The sequence below is a fragment of the Hylobates moloch genome, unplaced genomic scaffold, assembly GCF_009828535.3.
Source record: "Hylobates moloch isolate HMO894 unplaced genomic scaffold, HMol_V3 SCAFFOLD_6, whole genome shotgun sequence".
NCBI lineage: Eukaryota > Metazoa > Chordata > Mammalia > Primates > Hylobatidae > Hylobates > Hylobates moloch.
The window spans coordinates 110,363,744-110,390,659 of record NW_026652281.1 but is presented as its reverse complement, the minus strand read 5'-3'; the positions used below and the strand labels follow the sequence as shown (position 1 = coordinate 110,390,659).

The 26,916-nt window shown below is 48.8% G+C and overlaps 1 protein-coding gene across 3 annotated transcripts in view; it reads left to right on the top strand.

Annotated features, from left to right (window-relative positions):
• FSTL4 (follistatin like 4) overlaps positions 1 to 26,916 on the top strand; it is a 422,010-nt gene that overhangs the window by 373,673 nt on the left and 21,421 nt on the right. For all 3 annotated transcript variants that reach the window (XM_032157904.2, XM_032157906.2, XM_032157905.2), the window contains exons 8-13: positions 9,196 to 9,316; positions 16,887 to 17,048; positions 17,422 to 17,556; positions 18,520 to 18,546; positions 21,886 to 22,004; positions 25,377 to 25,526. In XM_032157904.2, the coding sequence (XP_032013795.1) occupies positions 9,196 to 9,316; positions 16,887 to 17,048; positions 17,422 to 17,556; positions 18,520 to 18,546; positions 21,886 to 22,004; positions 25,377 to 25,526 (714 nt within the window). The remainder of the gene's footprint in view (positions 1 to 9,195; positions 9,317 to 16,886; positions 17,049 to 17,421; positions 17,557 to 18,519; positions 18,547 to 21,885; positions 22,005 to 25,376; positions 25,527 to 26,916) is intronic.

The following is a 26,916-nucleotide window of genomic DNA, read 5'->3' as shown; positions in this document are numbered from 1 at the left end:
ACTTGAAGCACTTAAAGGCTTTGGCCGATTCTCTGTAGCTTGTACCGAAAACATCTGAACATCCAGTTCTTTAGAGTTTTGAATGTGTTCAAACCGTTGGGAGTGTTGTCCAGAGCTCTCCAAGATACGGGGGCCGGGGCCTGTGGTACTCCAGCCTGTGGAACTTGTGGGGTGACTCTGCCCTGCCAAGTGTCTCCTCTGGCCTTCGCTTTCTCAGTGCCTCTTTCGAGGTCCTCTTTCCCCTCTTAGGGGAAAGCCTTAGGGGAAGCCCTGGCCTCAGGGCTTGACTTGTACTCAGTGACCACTTCCGGCCCCATCTCAAAGGTACAGGGTCCCACAGGAAGGTTCTGATTCAGCTTCTATACCCTGATTGCAGAGCCCAGGAACTCCCCACAGAGTGTCTTCCTCCCTGAGCCTCACTGCCTCCCTGCAGAGACCCAGCCAATGAAGGAGGCCGATTGGTGCCTCTCTTGGCCACTACAGATTGGAGCCTACCCCTCCAAGGCACTCTCTGCACTAAGCAATGACAAGGGAGTCACCAGGAGGTCCTGCAGCCCCTGAGCCATGCCCAAGCACTGCTCTTCCTGGACTCCCCCTCCCCAGCCCCATGCAGCCGTTTCAGGTTTTGTCTACAGCAAACAAGACTGCAGGAAACATCCTTATACCCACCTCTTTGCACATGTGTGTAAGTTGACGTGTAAGATAAGTTCTTGGAAGTGATGCATTTTCAGTTTTGATGGGTTTTGCCAAGTCTCTCTCCAAAATGGCTGCACCAGTCTACGCCCTCTCCAACAATGTGTAAGTGTTTTGAACACCGTGTCAGAAGGAAATTCCTAACTGAAAGTCGTCTTGGTCCCTGAAATGAGCCATAGAAGGAAATTTATTTAAATCCTCTCTGGAGTGTCTCAAGGACAGGAATCAGCTGTCATGGCTGTGAGTGTGGTCCAGGTTAGAGTCAGGAGCTGGAACCCTTGGTAAGGCCTTCTCAGCCTGGGGATTCACAATCCAAGGGTCCCCAGGAAGAGGGTTGCAGGTTTCCCAAAGGAAAGCAGCAAGTGTGAGGTGGTCTGGAACTTCAGATGTCTGCTGCAGTGCAGTCTAGAACCTGAGTCCCTTCCCGCCCCAGCTGGGGATGCCACGCTAATTAGCCAAGGAGCCAAAGCCCCATTCAAGGGCTCAGGCCTGCACCTCACCAGAGGGCCCCGTTAGCTGCCACCCCTACTACATAGCACTCTGGAGTCCTGGCATGTCAAGAGGTATTTGCCCTCTGGCCTCTAAGGGTGGACAAGTGGAGGGCTCAGAGCAATGTCTCTGGCATGAGCCTTCTGTTGCAGGTATCTGGGCCCCTGTGTATACCCAGATAATCAGGTTTGTCCCTATACACAATTTCAGCATGCATACCACTAGGTCAGAACTTCTCTATTTGAGTATTTGAGCCAACTGAAGTTGGCTCTTCCACAGAAGACACCCTCACTTCTGACATAAACTGGAAGTCAGGTGGTTCCCAAAACCACCCTCAGGTTCAACAATTTGCTGGAAAAACGGAACTCATTGTAAGTGTTATACTCACAGTTAAAGTTTAATACAGCAAAAAGAGTACAGATTAAAGTCAGCCAAGTGATGAAGCCCACAGGGCAGGGCCCAGGAGGGCTCTAAACGTGAAACCTCTGTTCTCCTCTCCCTGTCCTGTGGAGTCACAGACACATCACTGTCACAGTGTCAATTTCCCAGAGAAGCTCACCCAGGCCTTGGTGTCCAAAGCTTTTGCTGGAGCTCATTCAAATACTGCCCACATGGCTGCCCTCTCATCCCTAGCCCCTCTAGAGACAGAACTGGTACCACCTGGCCCAAAGACCCCAGGCAAACAAAGAGACCCCTATGAGGCATGACATTCCAGAGCCTAGAGATTGCCTCCCTGTAGCCAAAGAGGGCAAGGCCAGACCTCCCTGGGTAATATGAATTCTTCACCATCTTTCCTTTCAGGGCTTCCCAGGAGGTAGCATCCTGGGCTAACACACTCCCTGAAGTCAGCAAATATTCATTGAGCTCAGTTATGCACGGGAACCACATGACACGCTGAGGATAATACAGTCATGCACAAAGAGATGACTCATGCGCTAAGAGATAAGGGCCTCCCCTTTGGCATCCACGGTCAGAAGGAGAGACTGACCGCACACACCAGAGGACACCCAAGTCAGCCAGGGACCACACATGCCCTGAGCCTTGGAGGAACCAGGTGCTCTCCGCACAGTGGCTTCTCTCATGCCTCCAACTCCCTCTTCCGGGCCTGAACCTGGGGACGGGCAGGAGGACAGGCCCACTCCGGGTTGCTCACACTGAACGCAGCTGCCCACAACAGCCCTCTTCCAGGGGGCTCAGTCAGCTACTTAGACATTGCTCCAAGTTGCAGAGACTTCTTTTTCTTGAGAGGACTCTGAGAAAGAGGATGGTTCTTCAGGTCTTTGCAGGATGGCAAGTCCGTCCTATTGTGTCCGGAATTGGTGGGTTCTTGGTCTCACTGACTTCAAGAATGAAGCCGCGGACCCTTGCGGTGAGTGTCACAGTTCTTGAAGGCGACGTGTCCGGAGTTTATTCCTTCTGATGCTTGGATGTGTTTGGAGTTTCTTCCTTCTGGTGGGTTCGTGGTCTCGCTGGCTTCAGAAGTGAAGCTGCAGACCTTCACGGTGAGTGTTACAGCTCATAAAGGCAATGTGGACCTAAAGAGTGAGCAGCAGCAAGATTTATTGCAAAGAGTGAAAGAACAAAGCTTCCACGGCATGGAAGGGAACCCCAGCAGGTTGCCACTGCTGGCTCCGGCAGTCTGCCTTTATTCTTATCTGGCCCCACCCACATCCTGCTGATTGGTCCATTTTACAGAGAGCCGATTGGTCTGTTTTACAGAGAGCTGATTGGTCCATTTTGACAGGGTGCTGATTGGTGCATTTATAATCCCTGAGCTAGACACAAAAGTTCTCCACGTCCCCACTAGATTAGCTAGATACAGAGTGTCCACACAAAGGTTCTCCAAGTCCCCACCAGAGCGGCTAGATACAGAGTGCCAGTTGGTGCATTCACAAACCCTGAGCTAGACACAGGGTGCTGATTGGTGTGTTTACAAACCTTGAGCAAGATATAGAGTGCTGATTGGTGTATTTACAATCCCTTAGCTAGACATAAAGGTTCTCCAAGTCCCCACCAGAATAACTAGATACAGAGTGCCGATTGGTGCGTTCACAAACCATGAGCTAGACACAGGGTGCTGACTGGTGTGTTTACAAATCTTGAGCTAGAGACAGAGTGCTGATTGGTGTATTTACAATCCCTTAGCTAGACATAAAGGTTCTCCAAGTCCCCACCAAACTCAGGAGCCCGGCTGGCTTCACCCAGTGGATCCCCCACTGGGTCTGCAGGTGGAGCTGCCTGCCAGTCCCGTGCAGTGCACCCACACTCCTCAGCCCTTGGGTGGTCGATCGGACAGGGTGCCCTGGAGCAGGGAGTGGTGCTCATCCAGGAGGCTCAGGCTGCGCAGGAGCCCACGGCGGCAGGGAGGGGGGCGGGGGTGGGGGAGGCGCAGGCATGGCGGGCTGCAGGTCCTGAGCCCTGCCCCCCAGGGAGGCAGCTAAGGCCCGGCGAGAAATCGAGCGCAGCAGCTGCTGGCCCAGGTGCTAAGCCCCTCACTGCCCAGGGCTTGTGGGCTGGCCACGGCTCCGAGTGTGGGGCCCACCAAGCCCACGCCCACCCGGAACTCACGCTGGCCGGCAAGCCCCACCCGCAGCCCCAGTTCCCACCCGCGCCACTCCACACCTCCCTGCAAGATGAGGGAGCCAGCTCCAGCCTTGGCCAGCCCAGAAAGGGGCTCCCACAGTGCCAGCCGTGGGCTGAAGGGCTCCTCAAGCGCGGCCAGAGTGGGCACCAAGGCCGAGGAGGCTCCGAGAGCGAGCGAGGGCTGCCAGCACACTGTCATCTCTCACTATGAGGGGCTGGAATGAAGTGAATGGCGCTGTAAACTCAGTGTTGGTCACGGAGGTCAGCACTAGAGAGCCAGTGTGTTGGTACGTGTGTGCACTCATGCGTGTACATCATCATGTGTACCATGTGTCCATGTAGATATTTGGGTGTGCTGCCTCCCCGATGTGTGCACGCTTGCATGTACTGCATGTGTCCATGTGGATGCCTGTGTGTGCTCACCCACATGTGCATGTGGTCCTGGCTTGGTCTGGATAAGGGCCAGGCAAGTCTAGACACGTTTGAGGAATGGCCATCACCCAGGCACCGCATGTCACTCTGTGTTTAGGTTCGCTGCATTTGACTGTGCAGGTGAGATGCTACAGTTAGTGGCATTCTGGGGGCCAGAATTGAAGGATTGTTGGGGGAGTGACCCCCCTTTACTCCCTCCTCCCGCAAAGAGAGCCAGGGGTGCTCCTGAGGAGGGCAATGTCGGAAAAGCTCTGAATTGTTTCTAAACTGAGTCTGAACTTGTAACATTGACAGTGTCATTAACCTAAACTCTAATATTACTCTGGAGTCCTTGCGTTGAACATTTAGTCTCTAAATATTCAGTATTGATGGCTCATTTCCATATTACATATACCTGACTCCCATGGATCACTATGACAACATCCCCCATCTCATCTCTGCTTAACTATTGTTTAATACTTAAGTCTCATTTAATTGTGTTCTTTATTAAGGGCAGATACTTAGAAAATCGCTTTTTAAAAGGTGAGAACCATGTCTTTAAAATTGTCTCTTTCCCAGAAAACAGATATGCATCAATACAAAGAATGGTCTAATCTGACATCTGTTTATTTCTGTAAGGAACCTTCATTTTGCTAATACAGTTCTATGCATCAGAGCAAAAAAAAAGCCATCCATAAAGAGACAAGTACAGAGATGCAATCAAGCGTTGATAGCAGTATTCAGATGCATCTCAAAGAACATTCAGGAGAGGAAGGATTGCAGGCTTAGTTTTATGTAGCTTCTTATAAATCAATTGTTCAAGTAATTTTCTCACATCCAATGAGGTAAATTTGATTTCTGTAGCCGGTATTCATATCCAGAAAACAATATGCGCTTTGTTCTGTAATTATATGATGCCTATCATTTTCACCCAGAGACGTTATTTTACTTATTACAGAGTCAGCTTCTCCTTCGAGCTAAAGCCACAGACAGGTAATGCTTAGGTGCTCATGGAAGAGCCATAACACACCCAACAGCCCCTCAAGTCCTCCAAGGGCTGACACACACCCCTCAGCACCTGAGTGATTGCCCAAGAGTTAAGTCTCTGCTCCTGGGGAGCAGGGATGTGTACTTGGTAAGCAAGAAAGAAACAGACGGTGAGGTTAAATGAGCGTGTTGGAGGCACAGCACAAGTCATCAGTAGAGGGTGGGAATCCATGCGCGATGGGCTTTGCGCGATGGGCTTTTCCATCTCTTCCTGCTGCTCTGAGCTTTGGTCGATTCCAGTATGCCCCAGCCTGAGAAGTGCAAAAGAGCCTTGATTTCTCTCAAGGGCTGCAGGATGGAGAAGGGGACAAGTGGGGAAGTGGGGACAAGACTTGAGACCAGTGCTCTGCTCTTCCCGCCAGCTGCCTCATTTTGAGCCTGCGTGGCTGCGTATTATTTGAGTGGACAGGAAGGCAGGTGGGCACCTCGGCTGTCAAACTGAAAGAATCCCCTCAGAAAGCCTAGCTCAGTGCCCCATACAGTCCACTCGACAGCTATTTTTTGAGGGCCCACTGTGCACCAGGACTGTGCCAGGCACACAGGGCACAAGCCTCCCTGCCCTCCTCTGCAGAGCTCACATTCTGCAGGGACAGACAGACAGCAAACAAGGTAAGTACAGAAAGCAGCAGGCAGCACAGCAGTGGGTCCGCAGGAGGCGCCAAGCAGGGTGTGGGGCAGAGGTTAGGCTCCAGAGATGGGGCTGCCAGACAAGGTTGGAGCCGACTTGCAGGAGAGGGAGACAGACAGCCTGGGAGGAGGGGAGCATGCCTGGCACGCTAGAGCAACGGCAAGGGGAGTGTGTGAGGGTGTAGAGTCTGAGAGGGGCTGGCCCCCAGCAAACAAGGCTCTGAGGGGTGTGATGCAGCTGCCTCAGGGCAGAGGCTGTGGGCCAGAAGCCGGGGTCCCTGGCATCCCCCAGGAAGGTGGCGGCTGGCCAGAGCAGGAGCCACGGAGGTGGTGAGAGGAGACCCCACTCTGAATGAATCTGCAGGAGAGCCTAGTGAGGAACTGGGCTTTTGTTTTGCCCCTGGGGAACTGGGCTTTTGTTTTGTTTTCTGGATTGGGGTTTTCAGGGTTTTTTTCCTGAGGATTAAATACATACAAGGTGACGTGTAAGTTCCCGGCACACGGTAACCTCTTGAAGACCGTATGTTGGTATTAATGGGTATCAACCTGAGGTTGATATCTGGGAACAGTGGCCTTGGGGCAGCCCTCAGAGCCTAGGGCCCATCTCAACCTGAGGAATGTGGTGGTGCTGATGACTAAGCAACACCATACAGATGGTGATGAGGGCAGGGCCTGCCAGAGCCTGAGGCCAGCTTCAAGAGCCATCACGAGAAGGGGCTACGGATGTGAAGGCTCAGGAAGGCAGTTTGGAGGGAAAATGCCAGCAGGTCCACAGCGCCAGGCTCCCTGCAAGCAGCTCTGGTTTTTGCCCTCTGGGATGGTGTCTGCCCTGGGACCCACCAACTGGGGCACTGAGGAGTTTCCAAGCCCTGCCACCCTTTTCCCTTTGAAGTGGCTGTACCATTTCAGGATGCCATCCCACCACCGAGACTCCAAGCTAAACAGATTTTCCTCCAGACTTAGGTTTTGACACAGGAAACAGCTTAGACTAGAAATATGTCGGCCCCAGAATTGACTAGTCATTAACTTTTCATAAGCAACTCAGGTATGAACCTTTTATGACTCTGTTACGATGCAGGACAAATCAGCTATCTGGTGTTTTATTTTATCATGGAGACTTCCGCAGAATGGTAGAAAAGGGCTCTTTGAAGCAACGTTTCACAGCAAAGTCTCAGGGTTTCCGCAGCCCTCTACAACATTTTACTTCTTTGGGAGCACTGCTAGGAGTTCTTCTCTTGACCCTTCCTGCAAGCAGGCTGCATGTGCTCACCATCTACCTTCCTGCCTTTGCTCTACCCCAAGCTTCACTCTGGGCCGGCACCCCTTCATCCAGCTAATTAGCCAGAAAGAAGTGTCTTTTTTTTTTTTTTTTTTTTTTTGGAGGTGGGGTCTCGCTCTGTCACCCAGGCTGGAGTGCAGTGGTGCAATCTCAGCTAACTACAACCTCCGCCTCCTGGGTTCAAGCGATTCTCCTACCTCAGCCTCCTGAGTAGCTGGGACTACAGGTGCCCACTTCCATGCCCAGCTAATTTTTTTGTTTGTTTGTTTGTTTGTTTTGTATTTTTAGTAGAGACAGGGTTTCACCATGTTGGCCAGGCTGGTCTCAACAAACTCCTGACCTCAAGTGATCCACCCACCTCAGCCTCCCAAAGTGTTGGGATTACAGGCATGAGGTACCGTGCCCGGTCTAGAAAGTGTCTTTAAGGGGTTTCGGGACCATTGTGGCCGGGCCATCTGGAGTGTTAGCAAGAGAGAACATCAGCATTTCAGGGACAGGAGCTCACATGAGTATCAGCGGAGGACCCAGGGAGCTGCCCTCAGCTGCTTTTAGCCCTCATGGCACCACGGCCTTCTCTCCTGCCACCAGAATGCTTCTGTGGGAAAAGGGAGCTCAGAAAGGGCCAGAGAAAGGCAGGAGGGATGATTTGGTGTTCGCTCCAGGGGGTCAAGAGGAGTTTTGCATCTTCTGCTAATAATAACAAGAAGAATAACATCCCCTGTGTATATCATGCATCCCACATTCAAAAATACACTCGCATTTTCTCACCGGATCTCCCAACACCGCATAAGGCAGGCAGGCCATATATATTGTCCACAACTTACAGGTGGAGAAGCCAGTGCCCAGAGAGACTGGGTACATTGGTCAATGGCAGAGCTCAAGCTAAATCCTGGATGTCCTGAGTTCCCATCACTCCCCGCAGATGTCAGTGCACAGCCCCCTTGCTCATCAGTGAGCCTGGGCCTTCTCTGTACCATCAGCTCTGAGCACCATATCCTGGGAAATATTTGGTAGCCAAGGCCCAACCTGATGAGGGCTCTCTGTAGAAAGCGGGTAATTCCAATCCCTGGCATGTCTGTAGTTGGTGCCTGGAAGGGCCAGCATTGGGCACAGGTCTGCAAAAGGGAATGCAGCTGACTGGGCAAGTGCTTGGTGCCCAGTGCTCATCAGGGGAGTCTGATGCAGCCAAAAGCCCCTCCTGCCCATCCCTCCTCTATGCACTGGCCCAGTAAGACCCCATCATGTGAGGCTGCAGAGATGACAGTGCTGAGGCTTATTGAGCCATTTCCTGTGGAACACGTGGGCATCTGCCCTTCCTAGTGCTCTTTGATGTTCCTGCCCTGGTTTTTCTGTTTGCCCCATTTTCCCCTTAGTTCTATTTCCCTTCCCTTGGGTTACCAAGATCTCTGCAAGCAGCCTGAAATCATTCTGGGATTGAGGTGGGATCTAAACCATAGGCAGGCCAACTGAAGCCCATGGGCCAAATCCAGGCCACCAACTTTAAATAAAACTTCAGTGGAACACAGCCACATTCATTAATTTATGTGTCGTGAAGGCTATTTTCATGCTGTAATGGCGGAGTTGGGTATTTGGCAGAAACTGTGCTACCCATGAAGCCAAAAATATCTGCTCGCTAGCCCCTTAAGAAAGTCGGCTAACCCCCGCTCTAAACAAGGCCTGGCCTCCGGAAACAGAGCTACTCATCAGCTGAGCAACACCGCTGAGAAACAAGCAGGCAGCCAGTGAATGGGGGGACACGTGGGCCTAGTTGCTTGAAATTGAGAGGGCGTGTGCTGGGAGAAGTGTATAAACTGGGCCTCATGGAGGAGGGGCCAGGAACACAAGGCCTTAAACAGATGCAGAGGTCTGGGCCCACAATGTGGAGGTGAGATGGGGTTGCTGCTGCCCAGGACGGCTCACCTCTGCAGACAGCTCTGGCTGAGCAAGGGCCAGGCAGAAAGGAACTCTCTCCCAGCTGCAGGATTTCTGGAAAACCGGGAGACAGCTATGGTGTCCAGCCTGTTCAATAAAGAGGCCAGTCTCATCGTCGTCTTTACCCTGTGCAGGACTTCGGAGAGGATGACTCCCTGTACATCACCAAGGTGACCACCATCCACATGGGCAATTACACCTGCCATGCTTCCGGCCACGAGCAGCTGTTCCAGACCCACGTCCTGCAGGTGAATGGTTAGTAAATGGCTCCATGCATGTTGTCCCCTCAAAGCCTCCCCAAACTGCTGCTCAGATCAACCCTCGCGCCTTCCTGTATTCTGTCTTCTTAAAGAAATATCTAACCCCAAAATATATCATCTCTCTTATAAGTAAAGGGGAACCGTGTGGAAAGGGCAAAGTCTGTTGACCAATTTTCGTATTTGGCTCCACCCAAAGCCTCCACAGATGAAACAAATCCAAGTGCCATGGCGTGAGCCATTCAGGCCAGTCACGCTCGGCAGCTGGGGCTCCCACAGACCGTGTGGAGCATGGAGCATGCCCCTTAGGCAACACAGTGCTGGTGAGCCGCTGTGGCCTCTGGATCTAGCGAGAGCAGAAACTGAAATCCACCACTCCTTCCAGGTGGTCTGGAACCATATCACTTGTTCAATCAGGAGGCTCTATTTCCTCCGGCAAGGGCTTGTGTCCATCTCCCTCCCCAGGAGGCCCAGTGAGCCTCCTCTTAGCCAAGCCAGGACAGAAACTGGGGCTTGGAAGCTTTTCCTTGATTCTCACAGGCCCCTGTGTTGCCAGGAGTCCCAGAAACTGAAGAATTCACTGCCTCCTGATTACAGCAGCCAGAGTTTTCCCAGCACTTGCCTTGGTCAGTCCCTGTACTCAGCCCTTCACATGGACCTTCCCATCCATGTATCTTAATCCACTTCATGGATGATTTGCTAAAAAAGGTCACTTGCCTGGGGTCACACAACTGCTGGGTGTTGCTCTGGATCCAGACCCTATACTCTGACCTCTAGGTCACACTGCTGGCTGCCTCGCCCTCGTCTGATGAAATAGAATATGTATATAATGCTTGGGAAATGCCTAGCAGAGGATGTAGTTCAAAGTCCAAGGTAGGGTAGATACGGGGGTGATTGTTGGTGTAACTCAAGCCAAATTTAGCTATAGTTGGTGGACACAGATGATCAGAGCTGGTGGCCCCTCAGAGAGCCTCCTTCCCGTGATACAGTTTGGAAAATCAAGACCCAAAAAAATGTTCAAGCCAAGAATAGAATATAGGCTGCTTCTCCCTGGAGCTGCCACACTGCCAGCAGTGGGGTCAAGATTCCATGCACAGGCGGGGCCACCATCTTCTGGGACTTCCCCTTCCGTGACTCTGCCCTGATTCGGTTGACTAAAGAAACCATTCCAGCAACTACTTCCTCTCTCAAATAAACTTGCCCATAGCCCAGACCTCCCAGAGATGCGGCCCAAGCACTGACGTGATTTATAACTTTGGGTAAACCTCTTGCATTGCTTTCATAGGAAGGAAAAAGAAACCAGACATAAATGATTAATCCATTAAATTAAAAACACCGTTGACCTCCCACAGTTCAGACAAGTAGCGATTCATTCCCAAAAGCACAGTAATAACCTCCTGAATGTGTTTATTACTCCCGCATGCTACTTTTGTGACTGTGCCTCTTACTTAAGGATCTATTTACGCTGCCTTTCACATTGGGAATGGTCGGTGTTTCCCAAAGACGGTGGGCCTTTGTGTTATGGATCCAAATGTTTTCACTTGAAGATTTTCAAATTTAAGAGAAAATGAGGCCGGTGTGGTGGCTCACGCCTATAATCCCAGCACTTCGGGAGGCTGAGGCTGGATCATTTGAGCCCAGCCTGGCCAACATGGTGAAACCTTGTCTCTACAAAAAATACAAAAATTTGCCATGTATGGTGGCATGTGCCTGTAATCCCAGCTACTTGGGAGGCTGAGGCATGAGAATTGCTTGAACCCAAGAGGTCAAGTTTGCAATGAGCTGAGATAGCACTGCTGCACTCCAACCTGGGCGACAGAGGGAGACTCTATCTCAAAAAAGAGAGAAAATGAATGTATGTGCCTAGGATATATTAATTTCACATTATTTTTAATGCGTGGATTAACACAAAAGGAAAAGAGGAGATCGGGGCCAAAGGAAAGAGTTGGATCTCTGCCACATTGCTGGCAGAGAGCCTGGTCTCCGCCTTTCCTGGCAGGGCCCCAGGAACTTCACACACCCACATAGACCCTCCCTGTCCACACTGTTCTATCCTCCTGGCAGGAGGCTATATCCAGAGCTCTGGCACGGGTAGGAGCTGCCTACAGCTGGCTCTAACTTTGAGTATGGACAACACTTCAGGGTGTTTTCAAGGAGAAAAATGGGGCATAGTTGAGAGAGAAACTGGCATAAAGAGAAGGGTTTGTTTTTTTTTTTCAAGGTAGGAGAAATAAAAGCATTGTGTGGGCTAACAGGAAAAATCCAGTAGAAAAGGGGACCAGGAGTGAGAGGCGTGGGAGCTATGTCCGAGTGGGGATGGTGTCTAGGTAGGAGGTGGGCGTGACATGAGAATGGTCTGGAAGTAGCAACGAGGGCCCAGGAGGATGCCTACCCCACCTCCCACCCTAGTGGTACCAAGAGAAGGGGCTGCCTCTGAAGCCACTGCAGGAGAAGCTGCGTCCTCAGGAGGAAGCCAGGTTTCCACTGGAGCAAGAAGGTGAAGGAATGCTCATAGAAGAGTCTGAGGATGTGGGAGATGTTGCTAATGACAGAACATGAGTTCCAGAAGGCACAACAGAAGGTTCTGGGGAGGAGGGATGCCCCAGAGGCCTAGGCTTCTAGTGGAGATAGGCATGATCTGGGATAAGGGGCAGGAGGAGAAGAGGCCTAATGATCCCCATTAGAGAGTTGGGGCAAAACTGGGGAGAGACACAGGGGCACCAGAGGTGGAGCAGGCAGATCTGGGGCCCTCTCTTTAGTCCTGCTGAAGGGCCGGAGGCCAGTGGGGAGTCATCTTACCCGCTTTGGCTCAAAAAAAACCTCAAGACCAGCAGAGGGTGCATCTCACTCTAAGCACATGTGAGCCATCTTTTTGCCCCTGCTAATGGAGACCCAGGTGTCTTGCATTTAGTCATGTATTTTTAAGTGAATGATTCATTCCACACCCTTGACTTGCAGTCAGGTTTCATTTTGTTCTAGAACACTGGCATGCACTTCGGTTCAAAATTAGCCCTGAATTGGTCTGGGAGAGCTTCCAAGTCAGGACTGACTCAGGGTCTCCCTTGGAACCTGTTAGGTAAATGCACATCCTCCAGCCCCATCTCAGATCTTAGGAATCAGATGCTGGGGGTGAGCCCAGCATCCTGCTTTACCAGGCTCCCCCCACCTGTCCCTATGCAATTCATGTGGGTCTGCAAGATTCCTATCAGAGGCCAGGGCTGAGGCACAGGCCAGTGTCCAGCCCTGGTGCTGGCCACCTCACTGAGGGGCCAGTGTACCACCCACCATACAGAGGCAAGCTCAGTCCTTGAGTTGCCAGTTCACTGGACAAGCCCACCGCCAGTAAAAGGACAGGCACCATAGATATCAGGAAGCACTTCCTGGGTGAAGTGAGAGGGTGGAGCCTGCTCCCTATTCTGACAATTTTCTGGGGCCACTGTCCCTGTGCTCCCAAAGCTCCCTCTGGAAGTGATTATCTCACTCATGGTTAATTCTTGAATCACTTCCCCCAGACAGAAAGCTCCATGAGGGTAGGGCCTGAGGCTATCTCACCCACTGCTGTGTGTGACATGCCTAACACTTGGTTGGCATTTAGTAAACTGCCTGCACAGTATTGAATTGACAGCTTTGTAAAATGCATCAAGATCATTAAGGCGGTGCCACACTCAGAACGCCCTCAGCTTTTCCTCAGTCCTCTCTCCCTCCACCCCACTTTGCAGTATTTGGTATTGTCAAACTTTGTAATATCTGGTATAGCAAAATGACAATCACTCCCTTTTTTTCAACATTTCCTCAGCTGTTCTTGCATATTTTTTCTTCTAAATTCAGAACTGTTTTGTCAAGCCCCTACCAATTGATTTTTTTTTTTTTTTTAAGACAGGGTCTCCCTCAGTTGCCCAGGTTGGAGTGCAATAGCATGACCTAGGCTCACTGCAGACTCAACTTCCCAGGCACAAGCAATCCTCCCATCTCAGCCTCCCAAGTAGCTGGGATTACAGGTGCATGCCACCATATCTGGCTAATTTTTTGTATTTTTGGTAGAATCAGGGTTTCACCATGTTGCCCAGGCTGGTCTCAAACTCCTGGACTCAAGCGATCCACCCACCTCAGCCTCCCAAAGTGCTGGGATTATAGACATGAGCCACGGCGCCTGGCACCTACCAACTGATTTTTTAATTGGAGTTAGATTAAACATATGGCTTAATTTTGAGTTTGTGTCCTAACGATATTAAGTCTTTCTACCCAAGAGCATCTCTCTCCAATTATCCAAGCCTTTTTTAATGTCGTCAGTGAGGTTTTATTGTTTTCTTCATTGAGTTCCATTATATTTTCTGTCTGGCCATTGCTGGTGTGTATAAGCAAGCTGTTGATTTTGTATGTTTTGGTACTGGCCTCTTTACGTACCAATTAATCCTTATAACTTTATTGGTGCATTACCTGGATATAACCACATATCATTTTTCTCCATCTTTGTACTATTTGTGCCTCTCATTTCTTGCCTTCCATTGACAACATCCAGCGTGACATTGGGAGTCTGGTATTGCCTCCCTTCCTTTGTCCTTTTTCTTTTTTCCCAAATTAATGTTTCACCATTTGAAAAAGAATGGTGTCGTTTCTTCTTTTTATAGAGATATTCTTCATTGCACAAAGAAAATATCATTCTGTTCATATTTTATTGAGGGTTTTTCCCCAAGAAATTGATTTTGAACTTTTTTCAACGGCCCTTCTAGTGTCTAGCAAGAGAATCAAATGGTTTTTCTCTTTGACTTCGGAATGATTAATGGTAGATTGCCTAATAGTTAGCCATTGAAACATATTACCCTTGCCCACAGTATCTTCTTTTAATACCATGCTAGTTTTGACTTGTCCATATTTTACTTAGAATTTTGGTGTATCTCGTCCTAAGTGAGATCAGTCTGTAGTCTTTTTTGCATTCTCTGCCAGGTTTTGGTGTCCAGGTTATGCTACCTTCATGATGTAATTTGGAACATCTTCCCTGTTCTATGCTCTAGGAATTATTCATTCCTTAAATGAATGAAGGAATCATCTGAAAAAAACTTGTCAGAGTGCCTTTTGAGTTAGTAGTACTTTACAGTTGTTTTAAATATTCTCTCCTTAACTCAATGCTGATACTTCCAAGTTTCCTTTTTTTATTTTTATTATTATTATTGGAGAGAGGTTCTTGTTCTGTCACCCAGGCTGGAGTGCAGTGGCACGATCATGGCTCACTACAGCCTCGACCTCCCGGGCTCAAGGGATCCTCCCACCTCAGCCTACTGAGTAGCTGGGACCAGAGGTGTGTGCCACCACACCTGGATAATGTTTGTATGTTTGATAGAGGCGGGGTTTTGCCATGTTGCCCAGGCTGGTCTCGAACATGTGGGCTCAAGGGATCTGCCCACCTCGGCCTCCCAAAGTGCTGAGATAATAAGCATGAGCCACCGCACCTGGCCTAAAGTTTCCTTTTAAATGATCCATTTTACTGAGACTTTCACATTTATTACCAATAATTGAATACAGCATTCTCATATTTTTTAATCCCCTCTGTGTTCTTTTTCTATCTTTTTAATGATCAAACATCCCAGGAATTTGGCTGTTTTGTTGGTTTTTACAAACAGCTCTTAGATTTCTTTACCAGTTCTGTTCTTCAGCTTTCTGGTTGATTCATTCATTTTTGCTTCTGTCTCCATTGATTCTTCTTCTTTAAGTTTACTCTGTGGTTGCCAGGCAGGCTTGTAGAAATAGACAGTGATCTAGTAAGAACCCAAGCCTATTAACCCCAGGTCCTGGCCATTCCTATTCTAGAACTCTGGTGGCTCTATGCTACCACCTTCTCCAACCACCCCCCAGTCCAATACTCCTGGTTCTATCGCTGTGTTCCTGAATTCCGACCAAAATTCTATCTATTCAAAGGGAACCCCACTCCTCCCTCTACCCAAGGCAAGGTATAGGGAAGTTTCTTTCTTTCCTCTTTGAATCAAGCAGAGAAGTTTCTTTCTTTCCTCTTTGGATCAAACAGGGATCAGAGAAGAGAGCTACACATTTATGTTGGAAGCAGTCTTCCAGACGTGCCTCCGCTGGAGCTCCGTGGACCTCCTCCACCCCTAGTGGGCTGACTTGTGACAGGCTTTTCTGCCACGCCCTGGCATTCTCCCCCAGGCCTTCAAACAAAGAAAAACTGAGGCGAGGACTCTGACTTTATTGTTTTGGGTCTCTGTGTGGTTTGGCATTGGGTGCTCTGAGCTCATGTTATTGAAACAGCTCTGGGCCATTGGAGGATGGGATTGTCTCCCTTGGTGGTTGTCCATTTAGCTTTCACCTCTGCCTCCAACTGTGTCCCACAGATCAAGAAAAGACTTGAAATTCAGACTGAGTTGATGGAATTATGAGCAGCCCCTGAGGAGTTGTGACAGGAGCTACAGAGTTCATTTCTCACAGGGAGGCAGTGGAGTTTTTCTTTTATCCTCTGCCCACCCCACATGCATCACAAAAATTCTACACCACTCAGGTCCCGGGATCTACACCATTGCCTTTTGTACATAAGTACCAATTTGTTCTATGCTCTGGTCCCAAGAAAAATCTTCTCTATTTTAAAGTACTGGGATGCTTTCTTTTACTGAACAACAGGGACTTCCAGATAACTCTAGGAAAATGTAGTTGTCCACTTCAAGAAGAATCCATCTCCCCCAGCTCCAGGGGCCGTGTGTTTATTTAGTTTAATATGCAGGTATGTTTACATCTCACAAATCTTTTTTGAAAGTGTGTAAAGTAATAGATAAGGAAGAACCCTCAATTCCACTAAAAATGATACCTATTTCCTGGACCCAGGGCTAGGGGTAGGAGGGAGGGTCCTCCAGACCCTCATTGCTTCTTCCAGGCCCCTCCCCATAGCCAGGCTGGGTAGGAAGGACCAGAGCTCTGTGGAGGGTGCTGGAGTCTTGCCCACCCGTGCTCGTCTGGTGAGTAGGCAGGGCCACACCCCCAACCCTTAACTTGACTGCCAGGACCCATGGCTGACTCACTCCAAGCTGAGGAGGGCACACCTGGCCTTTCACCCATGTTGCAGGAGTTGAGAAGTGGAGAAATGAGAATCGCCCACTGGAAAATGAATGGACTTCCCCAGAACAGAGGCCTTGCCAGTCAGTGCCATAAGTGCTTTGTGATACATTTCCTGCAAGAAATTAACCCCTATCCAATGGCTTTCTGATAACAGAAAGGGAATATATCTAAACTTTATTCAGAAATAAATTTCAGTGGCTGCTGCTCTTTACATGTAGCAGCTGAACAGCATTAAATATTTGGATGGCCTTCTGATCGTATTTAGAATAATGATGAAAGCCATGAGTCATAGGGTACAAAGTCTGACATGTTTATTATCTGCAATCCATTTTACAGCCCTTTCTTTTAGAGCTTGAGTTGCTGGACAGGATTATTAGAATCTGGTTAAACACAGAACTCCGGTCACCTCTTGGGCTCACCCCCTCTGGAGCAGGGTCTCAGGTTGGGCCACAGGCCCAAGTCCAGATTAGGGCCGTCTCTTTCTCACCAGCACTGACTCTCACCCACAGTGCCACCAGTCATCCGTGTCTATCCAGAGAGCCAGGCACAGGAGCCCGGAGTGGCGGCCAGCCTGAGATGCCATGCTGAGGGCATTCCCATGCCCAGAATCACTTGGCTGAAAAACGGCGTGGATGTCTCAACTCAGATGTCCAAACAGCTCTCCCTTTTAGGTAAGAACTGCCCTTGGTAGACGTCTATGTGATATTCCCATTCAAATCAAGCTGAGACTCCAGGAACGGAAATGAGAGGTATAATTTGTTTATAAGTCAGACAGGTTAGGAGTGAACAGATGGCTCCCAAATTTCCCTGTTATCTGGGCTCACACAGGTCTTTTGGGGTTTTCTGAGAGCAATGATGAGAAGCTGTCACTCAGGTCCAGCTCACCCTCAGTGCATTTCAGATGTGCCAGCCCTTCCTGGGCGTATGATCAGGGCTGCTGGCTGCCCAGGGGCTGGGCAGCCCTAACACTCTCAATGGCCCTGTAAAGGAAAGTGAGGGGGTCTCCAGCTGGGCAGTCCACCCTGAGCACTGTCCTGTCTGCAGCCAATGGGAGCGAACTCCACATCAGCAGTGTTCGGTATGAAGACACAGGGGCATACACCTGCATTGCCAAAAATGAAGTGGGTGTGGATGAAGATATCTCCTCGCTCTTCATTGAAGACTCAGCTAGAAAGACCCGTAAGTCGACATGCGTTTATGCTTCTCACTGAGCTGGCTGGGGGGTGTTGGGTGGCAAGGGAGGGCACCAATTGACCAGGGCCACAGCCGCCAACCATGAGCCCGTGAAGACAGGGGTAAGCCTCATATCCCTCTTTGCATAAAGCTGGAATCGGAGGGCACCCAGAGGTGAGCAGGCCTTCCCTGGCAACCTAGACAACTCGAAACAGACAGGGAGATTCCCTGGACAGCAGACAGAGTCCAGGAACACAAGGAAACCCAAATAGTCAAGTCCCAGCTCTGCTTTTTACTTGCTGTATGCCCTGAACCTCTGCCCTTCATCCACAAAATCTGTCATACTATCCACCCACCAGGTACTGATGTCCCACAGTGGCCCAGAACCTGACCTGTGCACACATGCACACCATTGGGAGTGTTGTAGCCTTTACGCTAGGGGTCCGGCCTATCGGTGTGCTAAGAGTGCTCTCCTCATAACCATTGCTCCCCAGGTAGGCCTGCAGGTGTGATTTCATAGACATGGGTGTTAATCATGGTCAAAGACTCCAGGCTAAGCCATTTTCATCAAAGTAGATAATCAGAAGTATTTCACATGGTCATCTTAGGAGAATCCTGGTTGAAAATCACTTCTCCTGCTGGTAGTCCAGGAAATCTGGGAGAGATGTTGCTTACTCTTGATCATCCATAAAATGTGAGAAATTCCATTAGCTTCTGTGGTCCTAGGGCATGATTTCAAAGATTCACTTAGGAATCAAAAGGGTCTGGAGACCTGAAAGCATTTGTTCATGTCCAGAGCTTCCCCCAAGATACTGTTCCTAGGGCAATGAGTGGTATAGATTCTGTAAGTGATGGACTAGGTACCAGGATCTTCATAAATGGAATCACTACAGTGAAGGTTTAACACTGCTTTCTTCTTTTTCCTTCCCTCCATCACATTCCTGCTTTCCTCATTCTCTGCTGCTGCAGTTGCAAACATCCTGTGGCGAGAGGAAGGTACCAAGCTTCATTGTTTTGCGTCATGCCTGTGATCGTGTGTGTGTGGTTCTATGATGGGCCATCTTTCCGTGATCTGCCATCAGCTTTCCCACGCACAAAGCAGCCCTACAAGTATGGGAGCAGGAAGTCAATGTCAAATTCAAGTGGCATATGCATTGAATCAAATTTAAAATGTACTCATGTCTTTAATGAGAAGTTTTTAAATGCAAAGCTTTCATTAAAAGTGGCTTGTAACCTCTGCTGAAGCAGAACAGTTGGTAGGGGTTCCTGGTCAGATCTGGGCCTTAAACTTTTTTCCAGTAGCTGACTGGTGTTGGGTTTAGCGCTTTGCTTATCTTGTGTGGTTTTAAAAAGACAAAAAAAGTTGTAGATCTCTACTAGATAGTCACTGTACCTTAAATATGCTTTGATTGAGGAAATGCTGAGGAAAAAAAGCTGCCGTGATTTCTGCCAATGTATATTTTTAAATGTATAGATGTTCAGAAACATATTTATCAAGCAAATCTTTAGTAAGTTGAGCCACATGAAGTTGCCATTTTTATGTATCAAAGTGGTCTAATATGGACAATTTCATATGGCTGAAAATAGAGTGGGCATGTGTGGGAGCTGGTGGCAGAGCCTGAGTCACTGTGTGGGGTGTAGGTGCATGCCCGGGTCCCAGTCCCCACAACCAGATCTGAGTCCAAATCCCCTTGTGGCAACTCATTCTCCAGCTCAGTGGGCAGCAGCAGGAGGTACCATGTGATTGATGGGTTAAGCACAAAATCTCCCTGTTTGAAAACCAAGACATTTCCCATCTCATTTTTTCCTCAAGAACTTCACACGGTGTTACCTGCAGTCTGGCATATGCATGCAGACACATACTCAGAACAATTTCATGAACGTCAGGCACTAAAGCTGACATGATAAGTCTGGGAACAAAACAAAGGCAGAGCCCAGAAAATGAGGAACTGCTGTCAGTAGCAACAGTCGCTGATTACGGCGGCCCCTTAGGCTCTCACAGCTGCTGAACTAGCAGCACCTAGGCTGAGATGCACAGTGACTCAAGTGTTTAAGAGGTGGTGGTTTCCTTAGGGGAGGCTACTACAAAGGGTCTCAAGTTTCAGAAGTAGAGACCTGCCAAGAATGCAAGAGGCCCTATGGGATGTGAAATCAGCTATAAAGACCCAAGTGCTCGCTAAAGACCCACAACTGCCTTGGGGCATAGGGTTGGCAGGTATATTGAACAATTGAGCAGTGAACAAATTCCATCCTGCCTGGGTAGCTAGATGCCTGTACCCTTCATTCCTGAAACTCGAGGTCTGGAGATAGGGATAGGGAGCCAAAGTGAAGAGGCCAGCCGGCCTCAGGGGACACTCAAGTCTCAACAGGAGAAATGAGATGAGAACAGACAAAAGCAAAAACAGCTCCTTCGGGCCCTCTTAGCAGAAGCTACACTCAGGCAGCTTCCAGGGAGCTGGATCGGGAGGCTGGGTATCCCATGAGGTCAATTACTTGTTGAATGACTGTTTGTTGAGCCTCATATTCCAGGGCCGACTGTGAGCAAGGCCAAGGCACTGCACTCAGCCCAGAATGTTAGCTATAGCCACAAACCCCACGTGGGCTCTATTATGCTTTCAATCTTATGTTGGTTCTTCCAACTACCGATTTTCTAAGCAGCCTTGGGAGGCTGTTCCTGGAATTTGTGGCTTAGTGGGGAATCTGACCCACTCTGGCCCCTAGGTTTGCATGGAAGCAGTTTGCCAGGTGACAGAGTACAGAAGAGAAGTTCCTGCTGTGGGTGAGATAGATGGGGTCAGGGCAGGTGTGGGCTGGAGTGCTGGCTCCAAACACTGACATGCTGTGGAGCTAAGACTGACTCTTGGCAGGAGGTGAGCTTCATCTGGCTTTCGAGAAACAGGCTGCGCAGCACCCCTGATTCCCCAGGGATTGCTTATGGAGAGCTATGCTGGACACTCCCTGGTGTTCGCAGCTTCTGAGAGGCTGGGTTCCAGCTGTTCCTGGTGGCAGGAGCCCTCCTGCCCAGAGCCTGTCTCAGCACAGACGCTGGAGGCGGCTGAGGTTTATCATAGGGTCAGCCCCTTGTTCAACAGCAAGGACCACTCACATTAGTGCCTCTGGGTGCCAAGGACCCAAGGCCCAGAAAACTGCATGCAGAGTTGTTGGAAAAAAGTAAAACAGTGATTCCTGTTTTGTTGTTTTCTAACTCACTAAAAACTTGCCCAGATAGTCCATTAAACCAGCATACCAGTTTTCTCAGCATGCTAAAAAAAAAAAAAAAAAAAAAAACTAGAAAAGAGATTTTCTACATATTTACCCTAGAATTTACAAAGATCTTAATGTTTTAGATTTAAAAGAAATGAAGAAAGGAAGGGAAAGGGGAGAGAGAAATAAGGAGACAGAGTCGGGAGGAGACAGAAAGACAGGAAGAAGGACAGAGGGAAGGAGCGCTCTAGAGCTTACATCTGTTTGTACCTTGTTCCCCCTTTATAGAGACAGAACGAGGGACAGAGGCAGGAAGGCAGGGCCCAGGGTCTAGCCCCAGCTCTGGCACAGAGACAGGTGGCCTCAGCAAGCCCCTTTCCCTCCTTGGACCTCAGTTTGTCTTTAAAATAAGGAGGCTGAGCTAGCTGGTCCCCAAGGCCCCTTCTCAGCTGGTTTGCTTAGACCTTCTCCCCAGACAGCTACAGCCCTGGGCCAGGGTCGGGGCAGGCAGAGGGGCATGACTGGAGGGTAGGCTCTGCTGCCTGGCACAGGTTGCCACAGAGAAACAGTGCGGGGAGGTGGGGGGAGGGGGTGGGAAACAGAAGTGAGAGCAAGCTGTCTGGAAAGAGGGGTTGGCCAGCACAGCCAGGACGAAGTTTGGGCAAACGGCAGCATTCTTAGGACTCCACATTCCAGGAAGTGACACTGTACATACATGGGTTTAAAAAAGCAAATGAAATCCTTTACTGCTTTGGCATCCACTGATCCATCCTGATGTGACTAGTATATACTAAACAATCAAGAGAGGCTTTCCCTTTTAGAACAGGAAAGGTCAAATGTACATCAAAGCCAAGGCTTTTATCTGAAAACCTGTGGCCAACCCTAGTTGACTTAGGGCAGCTGTACGTAGCCTGTGACATGCTTTACTGATTCATAGTCCTTGGGGCCCTCTCTGCACCCATCCAGCTACGAGCTGGCTGCTCATTCTACCCCACCCTGACCAGGAATTGCATCTCGTGCCTGCACCAGATGCATCCACGTGGCCGGTTTCTTGTGTGTTCAATGCTGCGTGTGACCCTGCCTGGGGGCCGACTGCTTGGAGGGCATGCCCATTCCATTTGCTCCTCCCAGGCCTCAGCGTGGGAAACATGTTCTATGTCTTCTCTGACGACGGCATCATCGTCATCCATCCTGTGGACTGTGAGATCCAGAGGCACCTCAAACCCACGGAAAAGATTTTCATGAGCTATGTAAGTATCTGTGCCTGGGGCAGCTTCTACATCATACACAGGTAAAATCCTAAAAGTCCATCTTTAACCAGGCATGCCATTTGATTTCTAAAATTCCATTTGCTACATGTGGTGTGGTTCCAAATTTTTTCCCAGGCTAAGAGATGAATAGATGGGGCCGAGAATTTAAAACTCTCATTCCTTCATCCAGAAGCCACTTCTCTGCACTGAGCCTCAGGTGAGGCCCAGGCGGTACAAATGGGTTCCTGGCCTCCAGAAATGCACAGTCAAACAATGGAGACAGCAATGTGAACAGACAGCTGCCAAACAGGTGTTTTCTCAGTAGCCTTCAGGAAACTAAGGCCAGGTAGAAAATAACGATGGAACATTCAGTGGGCAGAGGCAGGAGAGATGATTGCTGATAGCGGATCCAGGAAAGCCCTTCCAGGATAGCCTTAGGAGGCCTTCCCCAGGGCTGTGGCCCCCACACAACGCCTCTGTTCCTCTGGCTTGTTTCCCACTTGGCCTTGCAGGATACCCTGAGCTCCTTGAGGATAGGACTATAGTGTTGAATCCCAAAGGGTCATGTCAATCCCCCATATGCCTTCCCCTTGAGGATACAGTATGTCCTCAGTTGTACACAATGAAATAACTGTGCACAATTCACTCAGTGAATAGTTATGGGCTTGGAGCCCGTGGAGGAAGTGAGCTTGGCCCAGGCAAGTTCCTAAAGCATTGCTGTGCTAGCTATTGGTATATCTCAGGCTGTTCCATTTCTCACATTTGTGGCTTTGGGAAAAGCTGTTTTCCAGGCTGTTTGATTTGAGTTAATTATTTTTTAGAAGTGTTATTTCCCATCAGTGTTCCTTCTATATATTAATAACAGCTATGAAGCCAGTTAGAAAGAGTTCTAGCAATTAGGTTTAAATAATTGCACTCCATCACATTGGCACAAATTTCTCATATATTTGTAGTAACCTAACCTGTAACTTGGAGGGACTCTCTCAAATCCTAACCGGGATTCAGTTTTCCTAGATAAGCTAGACACAAGACACAGAGAGGTCCTGAAGGTGTTTCAGGCAATATAAGACTGTGGTGAGCTGGGGAATGATCCCAAAGAACGATTTTTGCATCTAGAAAATGCTCAAACACCCAGCGAGAGTTACAATGGGACAAGCCTCTTCTTTAAGGGCTGGTGAGTAGGAGATTGGTGCATCCCACGTCAGGCCTCTCTGCTGGCTTTGATGTCTACTTTTTCCAGAAGGAAGCAGCGTGATGTCACAGAAAAAGGCATAGGCTTCAGAGTCAGGTAGACTTGGGTTCAAATCCCACCTCTGTAGACTAAGTAGCTTTAGAAAAGTTACCTAGCCTCTCTAAGCCACAATTGTCTCATAGGCAAATTGGGATTATATAAGGATTAAATATGAGAACAAGAGTAAAAGGAGAGAGACTAGTTTTAAAGCTATTATAGTCACCTAGGAGAGAAATGGGGGTGGCATGAGAGAACCAAGCAGGAGCTGGAGAAGAAGTTTCTGAGATAAAGACAGATCTGGGTGCCATTAGCATGTGAGTGTTGGCCAAATGGGACAGAAAAGGGCGTGTGCAAGTGATTTGAGATGGGCATCTAGAACAGAACCCTGGGGTCACCAACAGTTCAGGGACAGGCAGACTAAAAGGAACCACAAAGAAGATTGAGACAGAGTTGGGCCACAGTCATAAGGAAAACCATGAGACTGTATATCATGTAAGACAAGGGAAAAGAAGGTCCCCTTTTTCACTCATTTATTCTGTCAACAAATACATTTTAAGCACTGACTCTGTGCCAGGCACTGTACTAGGTGCTAATCATATAGCAGTGAACCAAAGACCTGCCCTCAAGGAACTTACAATCTAGTGAAAGGAGGAAAGGCTGTGCCCAGGTAGACAAATGAATGCAGAAAGTCAAGTGGTAAATGAAAAATGCAGCTGGTAAGAGAGTAAGGGTACAAGGAGAGCTGAGATAGACGAGGTCAGAGAAGACTTCCCAATAGGGTGACACTAAGCAGAGACCTGAAGGAAATGAGAGAATAAACCCTGTAGATATCTGGGGAAGAACATTCCAAGCAAAAGGAACAGCCAAGGCAAAGGCCCTGGTGCAGGAGAGCAGCATGATTGAGGAGTGCTGAGCACGCCCATGGCGTGGAGTGGGGTGGGTAAGAGAGAAAATCAGGAGACTGAATGTAGAGGGCCTTGTAGGAAAGACTTGGGATTTTATTCTGAGCAAGGAAGAATGTTATCGGGAGTGAGGGGAAATTGAGAAAGAGGAGTCACATGATCTGACTTGAATTTTACAATGATCCCTGTGGCTGCTGTGTCAAGAACAGGTTGGGAGGCTAGGGTGGAATCCAAGAGCATGTCTGGATGCTATAGCAGTCACCTGAGTGGCAGGTAGTGTGGCTAGAGCCAGGGTGATGGAGCAGAAATGGTCAGAGCCTATTTCTGGATATATTGTGAAGGTAAATCTGAAATGACTTGTGAGACATTGGATGGGGCCTGAGGTTAGAGGCATCAAGGATGGCCTCACTTCACTAGATTGTGAGGTTTTGGCCTATGGAAGTAAAACAGTGGAATTGCCAGGTTTTCAGTAGAATGAGTAGGATTAGGAAGTAAAACTAAGAGTTGATTTTGAACAACCAAGTGGAGCTAGGCAGTTGGTTATTCAAGTCTGGAGTTTGGGGGAAGAGGCCTGAGCTAAAGTATGAATTGGGAGTTGTGAGCACATAGATTGTATTTAAAGCCATAGGTTTCAATGAGATTAACAAGGGGGTGGATTTTAGAGAAGAAAGAAACTTAGGCGTGAATCCTGGACACGCTGGCATATAGAGATCAGCACACTGAGCAGAGTCCAGCAACAGGGGATCAGCCGCTAAAGTAGGGTGGAGGGGAGGGAACAGAGGAAGAGTCAACACAGGTTTAATGTAATAAGTGAGGAGTCCATGTTGACGTTGGGGAGAACAACATCAGCTGTGAGGACTACAGCCAGAGTGTTAAGGAGCATGCAAGAGGTGGGAAGTGGAGAAGGAGTATAGGCAACTCTTTCAGAAGTTTGGCCATGAACAGAAGTTTTTAAAATGAGGATGAGGAGAGGAAGAAGGTAGCGTACAGAATAGAAGAACATGGACCTGGAAGCTGCTAACTGAGTGGGTGCAAAGGGAGTTTTAGCCCCCAAAGATTAAAGGAATGTTAATTGAGAAGTCGGTGATGTCGGAGGGCTTGGGTGCCCTGTTCTATGGATCCAAAGGATTCTAAGAGAGAGGAAGAAAGGCACAGAGGAGGGTCAGAGGAGAGGGTACCTAGAGATATTGGAGGGAAAGGGCAATTAAGAAGATATATGACAGCCTATCTCCTTTGCAGGAGGAAATCTGTCCTCAAAGAGAAAAAAATGCAACCCAGCCCTGCCAGTGGGTATCTGCAGTCAACGTCCGGAACCGGTACATCTATGTGGCCCAGCCAGCACTGAGCAGAGTCCTTGTGGTCGACATCAAAGCCCAGAAAGTCCTACAGGTACACCTCTTTAATGGAGTGCGGAAAACTTCAAATTCTTGTGCACAGCCTGCCACGTTCTTCTTTGCTTTCTGCATACTCCCCAGCTCCTGTGCCAGGTGGTCAGACTGAAGGGAGAAAAGATTCATGTGTAATTACTCATTAAGTATTGACTGTCTACTATGTAGGGAAACAGCCATGAATGAGCAACAATGTCCCTAGAACTCATGTTCTAGTTGGGGAACAGACCATAAATCAGAATTTTAGAGAACTGTAAGTAATAAGGACTGTGAAAAACCAGGTTCCAAGCAAAAGAGGAACTGGAAGCCTATTTTCAATTGGCCTTCTCCCTCAAGGTGAATGAGATGCCAGGTTAGGACCAAGACTCTGAGAGAAGGCACAGTGATGAGGGGTACAGTGGGAGGATGAAGTCTGGCCAAGCAAGGGCCCACTCACACAGGGCCTCGGAGGCCAGTCAGGAGCTAAAACAAAGCCCAAGGTGAGGACATTTCAGTGAGAAAGTCACAGAAGGGCTTTCATCAGGGGATTGATCCAATCTGACTTAGATCTTTAAAGAATCAACCTGGTGGTTGTGTTAACAAACAGGAGCCGGGTGTGGTGGCTCATGCCTAGAATCCCAGCACTTTGGGAGGCTGAGGTAGGTGGATCACCTAAGGTCAGGAGTTTGAGACCAGCCTAGCCAACGTGGTGAAACCCCGTCTCTACTAAAAATAAAAAAATAAAAAATTAGCCAGGCGTGGTGGCAGGTGCCTGTAATCCCAGCTACTTGGGAGGCTGAGGCAGGAGAATCACTTGGCAGGAGAACCACTTGAACCCAGGAGGTGGAGGTTGCAGTGAGCCAAGATCACACCCCTGCACTCCAGCCTGGGCAAAAGAACAGGAAGATAGATAGAGCAGGGATCTGGTCTGATGTAATCCAGGCAAGAGATGACAACAGCAGTGGGAGTGGTGAAAAATGATCAGTTTCTTGACATATCTGCAAGACTTTCTGATAGATTCTTTCTGACAGATTGAATATAAGGCTTGAGATAAAAAGGATTTAAGTTGTCTTTTAACTTAAGCAACTGTAGAAGGGTGATACCATTTACAATGTGTGGTAGACTAAATAATAGCCCCCAAGATGTCCACATCCTAATCTGCAGAACCTGTGGATGTCGCCTTATATAGCAAAAGGGACTTTGCAGATGTGTTTAAATTAAGGATTTTTAAATGAGATTATCCTGGATTACCTGGATGGGCCCTAAATGCAATCACGAATGTCCTTATAAGAGAGAGGCAAAGAAAAATTTGACTGCATAGATGAAAAAGGCAATGTGAGAACTGAAACAAGATGCTGAATTGCTGTCTTTGAAGATGGGATGAAGGGGCCAGAAGCCAAGGGATACAAGAA